We start from the raw sequence: 14457 nt of genomic DNA, 5'->3' as shown, positions 1-14457 counted from the left end.
AACACTCCACGTCTCTTTATGCGCCCTAAACGCCCACTTTTGATGCAACAAGTTGTGCTTGTTCTCTGAGGGCTGTCAGAAGGCATTCTGGGAGACGGGGAGAAGTCGCTAAATAGACGAGGCAGGTGGAGGCAAACTAAGGTTCACTAAGAGAGTAAATCACTCCAGGAAACGCAAAGAGCATCACAGATTAATGCGATTTGAAACCATCAGAGGGTGGATTTTCCTCTTTGATTTCCACTAGAGAAATCAGCTTGATGTTCCACCACTGTGACTTTGCTGCGGACTGATAACACGACACGCAACCATGAGCACCCGTGATCTTGAGTCAAGAAGGCAGGCTGCAACAACAGACCATCATGAGCTCTCTCTCTCTCTTTCCAAAAATATGACAGCGAGCATGCATTCAAATCGGGGCAGATGTCAAACAGCAACAGTTCTGTGCCTCAGATATGATCAAGGACAGGGCGGCGGTGACATAACAGCATCGACAGAGTGGGTTTAACCCTCAGATTTAGCTTGTGACCCTGCAGAGGAGAAACTCTTGCATGAACAGCGACCACACGGCTCCATCAATCATCCGTATCGACGTTCGGTGAATTTACTTGGACGACGCTTTAGGTGTTTCTAGCCCTTAATCGTAGAAATCAATCCGAGTGTGCAGAGCGCTGACTTGGCCCAGTTGTTGTTGTTTTATTGAGTTTTTTTCTTCCCACCCCACCCCCCCTTCTCTATCTTGGGAGGGTTTTTTTTTCGCTGAGCATGCATGTTCTTTTTCAGCAGCGCCATGCGTCACATTCAGAGGGACCCTGCTCTTACACCTGGTAGCTGCACAACAACAGTCCGCTAGTGTCTGAAACGGGAGACAAACGAGTCCTGGGATAATTATCTGATAAGATTTTAGCAGACAGGATCGATATGTTTTAGAACTAATGGAAGATTGACTTGCTTTGTTTTTTTAAAGTGATGTTATTGCTGTTCATTGAAAACACATTGTTTGGGCCACCATTGCAAGTTCATGCTGTTCAGCCAAACATATTTTTTATTGTAGTCAAGTAAACAAAACTTCCAATTTCATGAAGTATAGCTAAACTCAGTTACAGAGAAATGTGTAAAATTAGGAACAAGACATTTAGAATATTTACAGTTGTAATTTGTTGTTTTATATTTTACGCATTTGTCCGTCCATGCTTAAAGAAACATTGAAAAAAGTGTTTCTGTCAGGTGATGTTGATGAAGAAGTTGAACGTCTGTCAGTTAAATATCAAGCTACAACTAGCAGTTGGTTAGCGTAGCTTAGCACAAAGATGACAAATCTGCCTCCAAGCATCACTAACTAACACATATCTTTTATTTAATCCGTACAAAAAAAGAAATGTAAAAGGCTACCGAGCAAGTATGCTGATATGCAGTTGGAGGTCAATTTCAATGTCAACCCAAACAAGCCCAAACTCTCATAACTCAGTACTTTGGCACGGTGAAGCATCATATTGTGACAGCGCTGTAAACTGTTTAGATCTGATATCAGAGACACATTTCAGTCTTGATTTCACAGAACGATGCAAAATAGCAGCGACACACGTCTCATCTTTCGTTTTGGAGCATCTCTGCTGCAAGCTGTTGTCTCTACATCTAATCAATCTCACAGTGTTTGCTCAAGACGTGACAAAATCAAACTGCGCACTGTCGCAGCGTAGGTTTTAGGTTTCCAAGTCACCACATATCTCCAGCTCTGGTATTTCCCCGCTCGCGTCTATCACTCTCCCACTTTTAATGGGCTAAATGAAAGCAAAGTGGCGACGCGTCGGGGCCCTAACACAATGGTAGGCCATAAGTGATGTGCTCCATTTAGCATGCCTAATTTGACATTTCTGTAGAGGAACTGCAGGCTGGCGGTAGATATAACGCTTGAGCAGCGCTGATGCTTGCATTTCAACAAATAAAAAAGGTAAAGATACTTGATTATATTTTCTGTTCGCAGCCAAGACAGCTACACGAACTTTAAAGTAAAAAATGCAATCACGCTTAACGTTGTTAGCTGTTCATCCTCCATATAACGCTGTCTTGTTATCAACATGCTGCTCCTGTAATCTGGTGATGAATTAAGCTTCTGTATGCATGCTAACTATGAATGAATGATCTCATCATTAAGGTATTAGAGAGAGCTACAAATGCATCGACACAACCCATGCATCTCCATCACTGCAAGGCCGTGCATGTGCAGGGAAATGATGCAGCAGTCTAGGATCCTCATGTGTGAAATGAGTGGGTTTCCAGCAGCAGGCAGAGCTTTTGAGGCATTAAGTATGATCAAGGGGTGACGAAGCAGCTCCTGCTGTGCCCGACGAAAACCAAAGCTACATGAAGGAAGCCAAACAGCCTAAACTCCACATCAGTTGAGATTTAAGAGCAATCTGAGGCAGGCGTTTTTTTTTTACTGATATCTCCAAAGAGATTGTAGATTAAAAGTAAGAGCAGATTCTCGTTTCTAGGACATCATAAGCCTTTAAATAGCAGTGCGTCTGATTCAGAGTCACACACCCGGAGTGGAGAATATGGCCACTGTCCAGGCATAATTAAGAGCAGGATAACTGACAGGCTCCCATGTCGACGGGACAGAAAGCCGCATAAAAATAACAGCAGGGATGGAGACAGACGGAGACAGACGGAGAGAGACGGAGGCGGTGTTCACACTGCAGCTGCAACTGTCTCTGTATATGTCACACAAATTCGATGTTTTTCAATAGGCTGCAAAAAGTTAGTGGCAGGAAAAGCAGATCTCTGACTGTCACTTCATATCAATGTACAGACCTAAAAATATGTCAGTGAGACATTAATAACATTTTCCATAATTTAACCAGAGACGTTGAAATCGCACATTGCCTTAGCAGTGATAGCGAGGTCGACAACTTGACAAAAAAAAGAGGAAAATATGAAATACTGGAGTCCACTATTTGGGGAGAAGCTTTCAGTTCAGTGAAAAGCAGCAGACACAACTGTAACTGAAGTGTGTGAAAGGAAACAGGTTCAAAACACAATTTCTTTCTTTCGCTGTCAGTTCGTATAAAGGCTTATTCTCACAGCACAAATATTAATATCTTTTTGTATTGTCTTACACTTTTTCCATCCTTCTTGGGGTGCAGAATTATGGGAGTTCTGGGAAATTGTTAGTGAGAGTTTTAATAGAATTTGGGGTGCGAATTCGGGAGGCTCAGCATAGAAAGGAGACCCATTATTGTGTAGTCTCATCTGGAGATAATCCTCAGGATTTGCTCAGTAAATTTGAGTGAATCACAGACTTCATGTATCCCGTGAGCAGGGGCGGGACCAGAGCGGTGGGGCCAGAGCGGTGGTGCCCCCCAACAGGCCTATTGGGTCCATGCACCAGAGCCTCTGTATGAAGTGACTAAAAATAGATGCAAAACGACCACAAAGAGATGCACACGACCACAAAGAGATGCAAAACGACCATGAAGAGATGCAAAACGACCGCAAAGAGATGAAAAACGTGAATTAAGAGACGCAAAACGACAACAAATGGATGCAAAACGACCACAAATAGACACAAAACAGCCATAAACGGATTCAAAATGTCATTAAGATATGCAAAAGTACCACAAAGAGATGCAAAAGGCTGTTAAGAGATGCAAATTTCCACGCTGCGGGGACTAATAAAGGATTATCTTATCTTAATACGACCACAAAGAGAAGCAAAATGATCATGAAGAGACGCAAAGTGACCACAAACAATATGGCCACGTTTTGTGTCTCTTTCAGCCTTGGTCCTGTTGTTATGTAGGTGGTATCGGGGCCTTTTACATGTCAGTAATCAGGGACCCATTGTCTTACAATCTGTCTATTTAGAGATACAAACAGTAGCTATTTATTAATGCTATTTTAAATACTGTAACTATTAATTATGTGCAGTTATTTAGACAATTTTAGTCCAATGCAATCAGGGGCACATTGGTTACATCCTGGAGAAGATAGGAGCTCCAGACAAAAAGTAAGAACGCTGTTAGCCACTAGATCGGAAGAGAATGAATATGTAGAGTAAAGGTGAGAGAATAAAACACACAGGACAACAAGGGTGTGACTGCAGCATCTTCTGCCTCCTACCTGCTCTTTGACAGAAGCCAGGAGGTTGGTGGTGGTGGTGCTGCTGGCGTTGGGCTGGAGGCCGTGACCGCTCGGCACTTCTCTGACCGCCACGGGCCCTTCCCCCTCCGCGTCGCCCTCCTCCATCTCCTCCACCTCCCCACGATAGTCCAGGGCCGGCTGGCTGATGAGGTGCCCTCTCTGACCCTGCAGAAAGACTACAAGCCGGTTAGGATGTGGACAAGGAGGACGCTCGGTGAACAGAAGATCAGTGTCGAGGCCCCGGGGGGCCAATGAGAGGGTCAGCATGCAGGTTTACAGGGATCACTGTGTTTCACCTGCTGTAATAATCCTGCCGGGACTCATAGTGGATTTATGGCGACTTCAAATATAAATATAATAAACCCCAATGGGGACGTACAGCGTGGCTGCTTTTTATGCAGCGATAGTATCCATTCCTGTAGGGATTCATAATAATAATAATATCATAATGCTTTAATCTTCTTATTATGAGGGGATTTAACCCTCACTGAGCATGTTATTGTACATTTACCCATAAAGCCATAGTTTCACCTTAAAAGGGTATGCATTGCATGTGCAGGTGAGCATGCATGCTGCACAAAAACCATGTCACGTTCATGATTTTTCTTTTTTTTGGGACCTTGAGCATCCTCTATGAGCTTTTTCATTTATTTATTTTTTTCCCCCCAATCACATGCTTCAAGCTGCCTCTCTGTCAAACGTGCACATCAATCACTCATCCAGCATCCTGCGGGCCAAGGACGAGGTCACACACCGACCGACCCACCGGAGACCTGAGCCTCTCCATCTCCATCTCCATCTCCATCTTTCTGTGCCCCTGGTACAACCGTGCAGAGCGGCTGCGGCTGTCAGTGCGACTCACCGGCCAGATGTTGCCGTCAGCAGCAGGCCACAGCTGGCTCAGTCCGTCCTGTCACGCATCCATCCGGCTCCTACATCCCCCACGCGTTGTCACGACAGAAAAATAAACAAAAACAATGAAAAGGGACAGTCCCCGTGCGCGTCCACGCTGTGTTTGTCCTCCTCTTTCTGTGATCCGGTGTGATGATCCAATGCACCCGTCTGCACCCTGACGTCCGTCCGTCCAACCAAACCAAACCCGCCCAGAGACTGCTTACCGATCAGCGGCGTGACGTCACCATGCGGACACGGGGATCGGTTTCCGATACAGTGGGGGGGGGATCGATCCGCCGTCGTTTGCGTCCGTCGCGGCTGCAGGAGAGAAAGAGTCGTGGAGCGAAATGAAGAGGATGAGATGTCGGGAGAGGATGCAGCCTGCAGGGCGACTGTGCACGTGAGTGTGCATGTGTGAGTGAGTGTGTGCATGTGTGAGTGTGCATGTGTGAGTGTGTGTGTGTGTGTGTGTGTGTGTGTGTGTGTGTGTGCATGTGTGAGTGTGCATGTGTGTGTGAGTGTGTGATGTGTGTGTGTGTGTGTGCAGTGTGTGTGCAGTGTGTGTGTGCATGTGAGTGTGCATGTGTGTGTGTGTGTGTGTGAGTGTGTGTGTGTGAGTGTGTGTGTGTGTGTGTGTGCATGTGTGTGAGTGTGTGCATGTGTGTGTGTGAGTGTTTGTGTGTGTGTGCATGTGTGTGCATGTGTGTGTGTGTGTGTGAGTGTGCATGTGTGTGTTTGTGTGAGTGTGTGTGTGAGTGTGAATGTGCATGTATGTGTGTGTGTGAGTGTGCATGTGTGTGTGTGTGCGTGTGTGTGTGAGTGTGCATGTGTGTGAGTGTGCATGTTTATGTGTGTGAGTGTGTGCATGTGTGAGTGTGCATGTGTGTGTGTGCATTTATATGTGTGTGTGTGAGTGTGCATGTGTGTGTGCACACATGTGGGGCGGCTGTGGCGTAGTGGAGAGCAAGGTAGTTCTCCAATCAGAGGGTCGGTGGTTCGATACCCGGCTGTGTCGATGTGTCCTTGGGCAAGACACTTAACCCCAAGTTGCTCCTGAAGGCTTGCATGGTGTGACTGGATGATGAATGTTAGTTAGAGTCTGATGGTGGCACCTTGCATGGTAGCCTGTCATCAGTGTGTGAATGGGTGAATGATATGTAATATACTACTGATTGTAAGTCGCTTTGGATAAAAGCGTCTGCTAAATGACTGTAATGTAATGTAGTGTGCGTGTGTGTGAGTGTGCATGTGTGTTTTCTTCCACTCCACAGTTGCTGTAGGCCTGACTGGTCCTTATGGGACCCACACTGGATACTGAAATAGTGAAAGTGTATGAAGTATGTCTGAGTAAATGATGCAAGTCTGTTAAAAATGATCATTTAAGATAAAATAATCCTTTGTGTTTCCTTAGATGGCTTAGATTGTTTTCTAGTAATGTACAGTACCAGTCAAAAGTTTGGACACTCCTTCTCATTCAATGGTTTTTCTTTATTTTTTTCTACATTGTAGATTAATATTGAAGACCTCAAATCTATGAAGGAACACATGTGGAATTATGTGGTAAACAAACAAATGCTCAACAAGATTTTAGATTTTTCAAAGTAGTTGGATGAGAAGGTGTGTCCAAACTTTTGATTGGTACTGTATAAGATTTTCTTCCTGAATTGTTTCATTTGGTTAAAGAAAAGAAACACACACGAGTACATGCACATGCCCATTTATTGAAATGATAATTGAGAGTGTGTGTGTGCAGTCATCAAGAAATGCGGGGTCTTACATTGTGTCAGGTGGAGTTTCGCCTCACTACAAACACTTGAGGGATCTTCTATTTAAAAGCTGCCTTCTTCATTCTCTTCTGGTACATTTGAATTTTAAAAAAAATGAACCATTTGCAGATGAAAAATAAGCAAGAGGGGAGAATACAAGCGACAAGACTTCAGGGAGGACTTTGTAGAGTTAAGCCACTAAAGGTTCCCGCTAATGGTTTGTAAACGTATATGCCACCAGCTCACACTGGGAGAAGAGGAAGCAACTTGACGAAAACACTATTTGAACTAAACATACTGTACCTGAATATCTAACGGTTCATAAAAGATAAACCTTTTCTTTAAAGCAAACTATATCAAAAAGATACATTCGCTATTCCTGCAAAATAAAATCCAGTGCGACTAGTTTTCAATACTTTTTAGTACCACAGGTAAATTATGCATCAACAGTTAAATATACGGAGATGAAAAAAATAAGTGACGGCCCTAAATAGGACAGTTGTGTTGAACATGACACATATCTTGTTAGAGTTTTACTGCAGGTTCTTTCCAAATGACAGACTGCTACTGCTGCATCATTTTTTTAGAGACGCAGGTGATGAATGTGTTGGATTTACGAGGACAAACTCAGAGCTTTAATCTTGCTGTTAACACCCGAATAAATCATTCCTATCCTTTTCAATTTTAAAAGAATTCTCTCCGCCTGACAAATGTCCCTGTAGGATTAGGATTTTACTGTCAGTTAGGTTCACAGTTACAGCTAAAAAAACAAAACTAGAACTGTTAAATGACTCAAAGCTGAACTGGCAATCAAATCAAAAGAAATCAATTTTTGAGATGTCCTGACAGTCAAACTACTTCTGCAACCTTTCCTATTGTCATAAAGGAAAGACTCCTCCACTTAACTTGAGGATTTAAGGCAAAAAATGTAACACGTTTTTTTTATTAAAACAAAAGGTGTGAAAGTGCTTCAAACGCTCTGTCGACTGTTTCTTCAGAGTTCAAAAAGTCCAATTTATGACATTTTAAGATCTTATTAATGCCACATGAATTGGAATATATAACAATAATTCCTAGTGTTATAATCAATGAAATGAATGCAACCTGGATGTGGATAGATGCACTCATTGATTAGCAATTAAGCCTAATTAAGTTTCTGCTAAAATCTACATTTGCCAATTACGTAACAAGGAGCAATGCTGACAGTTTTTGTTACACATAAAATGAACTTTTAAGATAAATATAGGTTAATTTATTTATTCCTTAGTATGTTTTGAGAATATTTTAAACAATCGACCTGCAGCAGATGCTTTTTTTTACGCTGCTTCCAAGATTAAAGTTTTAAAATTCAAAAATGTTGCCGCAGTAACCGTTTCTCTCATCTGAACAGAATAGACACCGGATGGACAAACACGTCATGAGATGGAGGGTTTGTTGTGATCAGGCTGTGCACTAACACTAACTTCTCCTACTAAAAAAAAACACTGCATGAGCAGGGACAAACTGCTTGGTTGGCATATTCAGAACTCACTTTTTAAAAACTCGTCTGCCTTAAATTTCACAGGGAATTACACTGGACTTGACTTTCAACTCGGCAGTCTGCTGAAGGTGGCCCCTAAATTACCCAGAATGCTTTATCTGTTGTTGCATGAGTGTTGGGTGTATAAGGCTGAATGGGAAAGCATAAACATTAACACTGGAGGGCTTTAGCATGAAGAATAGACCTAATTTAGTTCCATCATTAGCAAGCTTCTGACACATTTTGGACTGGCATCAAACACATGGCACTGTTATTGATTTACTGTCCAGCTTCCTAATAAGGAGGAAATTGATCCTGCAGCACCTGATAGCATCCAAACAAACTTGAATTCAATTTCTTGATTTTAGATCTCAAAAACAACAGATTTGTGGGGGAGTATTAGAGCAGGGCAACCTTTTGCAGAGCAGCAACCTAAAGAAATCATCTCTGGCCCCTTTTTATCCAATCAAACCACGGCGGCTGTGGCCATCAGGATGCACTTTGGCATGTGGTCACGGCTGCAGGGAGGCTGTCTCAACAAATGATCGTTCCCACCCCGCAGCTGAAAACACACAGACCTCCACAACATCCCTTCAGAGAGAAGGAGCCCTTGATCGAAACAAATAATATTTCACGTCACTGGAACCACATTTCATTAGCACAAACACTTTAAATTCACTAACTCGATCTTCATACAACCAGGGAGGGAAACTAACAGACACCTGTCGGAAACAGGTGGATTTAAGCTTTAGCTCCGCTTTGGGGTCAAAATCAAACTGGCCGGTAAAACAGTTGGGATTTCTCACTCAACCAGCTTCTTTGGACCCAAAATCAGTTAGTTTCCTGCCCTGTGCACAACTCGTCTTTCAAATCGAGGAACAACAACAACAACAACACGGAAATAAAAAATACTGCGAGCACCAACACGTCTACTCAACAAAATCCGCGTGAACTCTTTTTTACAAATTAAAGCAAATAAATAGAGGACAGTACCTTTTGCATAAACATGAGTACAAAACCTAACAGTCAGTGGATGTACAATAAATGCGAAGTGAATCCGAGGAGGAGCGGAGTAGTGTGTTCGTAGATTTGTAGGGAACCATGAACCAGTGTTAGGACGAACCCCCTTTTCCCTCCAGACCAGGAGCCTGAATGCACTACTCCAGGTCTTCCACGTCCTCAGTCATGATGGTGCTGGTCTGTTCTGAGGTCACACCTGGAAAGTAGAGCAAAACATCAGCATTTGAAAGAAACTGGACTCCAAATGCCTGCAAACTTTCCCTCTAACTAAATTACTTTTAGTTTAGTTTAATTGCATGACCCCAAAAAGAAAACCACATCATACTTGAAGCATCGTCGTCATTAGGAGACTTCTTCTTGTCCTCAACATAGCCATGACTCAGCAGCTTGGTCATGCTGACCGGTGGAGCCTTCTTCTCATAACACCTGAAGACGAAGGCGAGACATCTTTAGAACATCCCTGATGCTGAGCAAATAAACTTTAGTCTTATGGAGCTTTCATGGTGCAGTCACATAGGATTTTCATTGTTGTTAAAGATTCATACTCACGTTCTCTTGTACTTGTTGGTCATGGACAGACCTTCCATCTCATTGGCAACTCCATCAGGAGACATCTGTTGGATGGAAAAGTTACCCAGATTAACGATATTTGTGCAGCACTTAATGACAGTTACAACATTAATATAGCAGCCACATTATTAGACCAAAACATGAGCGCAGCTCTGACTTCTGCACTGCAGAATTAACTTTATTGCCAAATATACAAGCAAGTTAAACAGATTGTGGTGACAGAGCAAAGGATGGAGTGATGGGAGGAAAACTTCAGATGCAGTTTATCATGCAATGGGGAATGATTAATGAGAATGGCATGAACAAGAACCGGCTTGAACCCAACAGCAAAAGCAAATATTATTTCATATTCACTAATTTCATTTTCCTACAAGATAAACTGATTTAAACCTGACCTGATACTACCAAAGGGTTACTTTAATATGTATACTCTCCTATAAATATGATATGTATATACACACATAAGAAAAACAGGGTTTCTATTCTCTCTATCTGAAACCTCCTCAGTCTAATACGAAACATTTTCAGTTACTTTGACATAAAAAGAAGAACATTGCTTGAAATATACTTAATATTTTATCTGTATTTTATACAGTCCTTTCGATACATCGCTCAAACTTACCTGAAACTTTTAGAAATATTTCCACAAAGCTACCACACAGCCAAAGCACGGGCAGGAAATGAAACCCAAATGAATTTGAACCAAAAATTCGGATGCGACGATGGAGCAAAATTAGGTGAAAAAAAGGGGAAAGGTGGTGGTAAAAATGTAAAATAAATAAATAAAAGGATGGAAGACACGGTATAAATGTTTGGGGGTGACTAGTTTGGTCCATTCACCTTCTCTTTATCAGGGGAATTTCTATCATCTTTTTCCCAGGACGAACTGATATCAGTGCCAAACGGTGCAGCCAGAGGCTGCATGCCCGCCTTCATCTCGCTGTCGGGAGACGTTGCTTTGCTTCCGCTGTAAGCACAAAACCACGGTGATATATATACGATGTGAAATTACTGCTCATCATATTTCTGGGAAATGTTGGCTGTGGCCCGTTTGCTCGGAGAGAGCTGCACCCGGCTCTTAGGAGGATCAAGAAGCATTTAGAAATGGTGTGTTTAATCTTGAAGAAATCCAGTTGGCTGATCAAATACTTGATCAAATTCTCTTTGACTTTGATCCAAGTAAATCCCAGTGAAAGATTTGTGCTTTTATAAGCTTCATATTTATTGAGCTACCATATGTTTTCCAGGTTAAAAAAAAAAGGGTGTGGTGAGCGTGTGTCGGGAAACGGACTTTTAAAAGTTGTTTGGCTGGTTTTGAAACGCACACAAACACATCATCTCCTCGTTAGATTGCTCATTTGTGTTTGCTCTCACCCCTTTGACTCATCTCCAAACCAGTTGGGTGGATTGTAGGACATCATGGGCTTGTCATCAGCATCGTCATCATGACTCAACAGCCCTGCAGGAGGGAGGGAGGGACAATGTTGGCAATGAAACACTGCCAGCAATTATGTAGCACTGCACTGTATCTCACCTTTAGAAAAAGCTCAGTTGGTCATTTAACTTGCAGTCTATTCAGCCAAGGGCATTAACAATTACTCAACTACAAAACAAATGTTAGACTCATTCTACTAGGCAGCATATGCTTTATTTTATGCTGCCATTTCCTAACTCTCTGCTATACTCCAGCAAAGCTAATACAGTGGTGAAAAGAGAAACATTCATATAGAGGGATTTAACTTTTCAGTACAGGAGACTTAAGTGTGCACAACAAAATATACATAGCAACAGATTTTATTCAACATATATCCCAAAAAATGAATGCCATTTGACTTTTTCTCTAACACTACAAAATCATAAGGAGAAATTGAGATTTTTTTTTTTTAATAAGTTGCTATTTAGTAGATACTATGTGTGCCAAATTTACAAAAAGAATAAATAAAAGATAGCAGATCGGTGAATAGAAACAAAGCAGTCTTGAATTGGCAATTTTTCTAATGGAGTTTGGCAGACAAGGACAACCCCTTAACATCATACTTTTTATTATGCACAACAAACATGACACAAGGTCACTGAAAACAGAGATGTTGCAGTTTCAACAAACAACAGCGGTTGTTGTTTCCCCTAAATGCTTATAAAGTATTTTTGGAATATCCTCTTTAATGGAGTGAACCGGCAGGCTACGTGTTCAGGATTTGCATTTCAAAGAGTGTTAACATCAATCAAATAACTTTTGTTAGCGTTTCTTTCACAAAACTGCATGAGGATACTGTAAAACAACACATTTTAAGTTCAAACCTTTACCTTTGTGTCCACCTCCCTTTGCGAGCTTGACATACTCAGAGTCGGACTCAAAGATCCCAACACGCCTCCCGCTGGTCCTCTCCACCGGAGAAGTCTCGTCAGCAGTCTGGGACAGACCCGGGATCTGGGATGTCGGTCCAGTCGCGCCGCTGTTCACAACCACGGTCTTTAATCCTGCAATGACCTGAGAATTAAGCTCCATCCAATTTGCTTTGCTCCTAATATATGCATACTCAAAAATATATGCAGTCCTGGAAAACCCACATCTAAAGCCATTCTTTTTTTCTTTTATTGTTGTAACATGCATGCAAACTGTATTACAGCTACAATACACTTGAAAAATGTTGAATGATTTAGGTGATGGAGACAGGAAATCCTTGGAAAGTTTAATTTAGCCTCACCACCGGGCTTGGTCTTCCGATGGTTGGGCACTGCAGCGTTCATTTCAGCTGAAGACATTTTAAATCTGATGAGCAAAGGGAATTATTTACAGCCTGTTAACAACGCATTCAAACAAAACATACATTCAAACCCACCTCCCTTATTAACAAGCATTTAAAATACAACTGAAGGCCTACATTAGTGAAAGTAGTTTATTTTAAATCTGACACATGCAAAAGTCAAAGCACTACTTGTTGATCACATCATTTCTACTATGGATGTCTTGTCCATTTTTCCTTACTCATCTTCCACCAAAATGGACGGACAGGGACAGTGGCCTAGACCTATTAGGATTAACAGATACTGTTATATGCATGAGTTAATATGCATTTATATCTGTGCCGAATGCACCCAGAATACAGAATAGTGCTAAAGCATTGCAAGGGCTGTTAATCAAGTATGGACAGGCTACAGCAAATGGCCAAGCCTTCTTATGTCATCGATTATTCTGATGGAGCCTGGCCTTCTGTTCCCTGCAGCCCCATATGGACCAGAGCGGCCTGTCTGCGCCCTCACATCCCCACACATGCTGCAATGATGATGCATAATTAAAACATTAATATTTGTGCATGTGAAGCAATAAACTTACCCAATAACACCATGCATTTCTCAAAAAATGCATTAATTTGAATAGAAAAGTGAGCCCACTTTGCAGAGGATGCATAATGCTGCAAAGGAGGCTGGCGTTCAGATGCATTTAGAGCATGCATATAGTGTAAATATTATATATAAATGCATTCAATACTGACAGACATAGAATAAGCATGTTTTCCAAGCGGTGTAGTTTAACAAAGCCATGCTAATCCAGCTAGCCGCCTAGCTAGCTGCCGCAGTGGCTTCCCCGCCGCTTAACCTCACTTCTCGCTCAACAAAGCTCTTTTTTCACGTATGCAAGTATTATTATAACAGTTTGAATATATAAATTAAAACACATTACTTACATTATATGCTGTTTTTCTTTTTTTGTTTTAATTACTGGGCGGCTTGTTGCAATTAAACGCCGTTAGCTCCCTCCCTTTCTGCAGGCAAAGGCTGGGTAGGACACACTTTCCGGTGGCACCTGCTGCCGACTTCCGGTACGCCAAACAAAGATCGTGTGTGTGCAACAGAGGGCTGACGCGGTTTTGTAGGCTGGGACGTTTTTCGTTTGTGATCCGCACGTTGATGCACAGCAAAATCGAATCTTGAAATAAGACAGAGTGAGAGCTCATTATGATATTCATGTTGTTACTACATAGTACAGACGATCTTTGTCTGTTCAGAGGACAATCTGGACCAAAAGACATTTATTAAGATAAGATAAGATAAGATAAGATAAGATAAGATAAGATAAGATAAGATAAGATAAGATAAGATAAGATAAGATAAGATAAGATAAGATAAGATAAGATAAGATAATTTGCAGGCTTACAGCAGCATAGAGTAAAGTGCACACAAGAGACATAGTAGAAAATTAAAAAAAAAAAACCAAGTATGATAAATAAGCAATAAAAAACAGTAGAAAATCAATAATAACTGAAATATTATATTTACAGACAGAAAAAACTATTTTAACTATTATTGCACAGTGTAATGTATTGCACAGGTTTTTATTGTCATGTTTTTATTGTCATGTTTTTATTGTCATGTGGTCAAGTGGTCTGCTGGGAGCAGAGCTGGTTGTGCAGCCTGACAGCAGCAGGAAGGAAGGACCTGCGGTACCTCTCCTTCACACACCGGGGGTGAAGCAGCCGGTGGCTGAAGGAGCTGCACAGAGCTGCCAGGGTGTCCTGCATGGGGGGGGGAGGTATTGTTCATCAGGGA

At 41.9% G+C, this 14457-nt stretch overlaps 1 protein-coding gene across 1 annotated transcript; it reads right to left on the bottom strand.

Annotated features, from left to right (window-relative positions):
- Nucleotides 1-6742: 6742 nt before the first annotated feature.
- Nucleotides 6743-13729, bottom strand: LOC129111817 (uncharacterized protein C7orf57-like). Its single transcript, XM_054623937.1, has 8 exons — nucleotides 13596-13729; nucleotides 12615-12679; nucleotides 12214-12387; nucleotides 11284-11368; nucleotides 10750-10876; nucleotides 9889-9953; nucleotides 9665-9765; nucleotides 6743-9535 (listed from the first exon to the last, which is right to left on the bottom strand). The coding sequence occupies exons 2-8, from the start codon at nucleotides 12670-12672 to the stop codon at nucleotides 9477-9479; spliced, it is 669 nt and encodes a 222-aa protein (XP_054479912.1). The 5' UTR covers nucleotides 12673-12679; nucleotides 13596-13729; the 3' UTR covers nucleotides 6743-9476.
- Between the last annotated feature and the right edge of the window lie 728 nt (nucleotides 13730-14457).

Source organism: Anoplopoma fimbria, chromosome 22 (genome assembly GCF_027596085.1).
Source record: "Anoplopoma fimbria isolate UVic2021 breed Golden Eagle Sablefish chromosome 22, Afim_UVic_2022, whole genome shotgun sequence".
In the NCBI taxonomy this organism is placed as follows: domain Eukaryota; kingdom Metazoa; phylum Chordata; class Actinopteri; order Perciformes; family Anoplopomatidae; genus Anoplopoma; species Anoplopoma fimbria.
The sequence above is the reverse complement of the archived record's forward strand: the minus strand, read 5'-3'. Positions and strand labels throughout refer to the sequence as shown.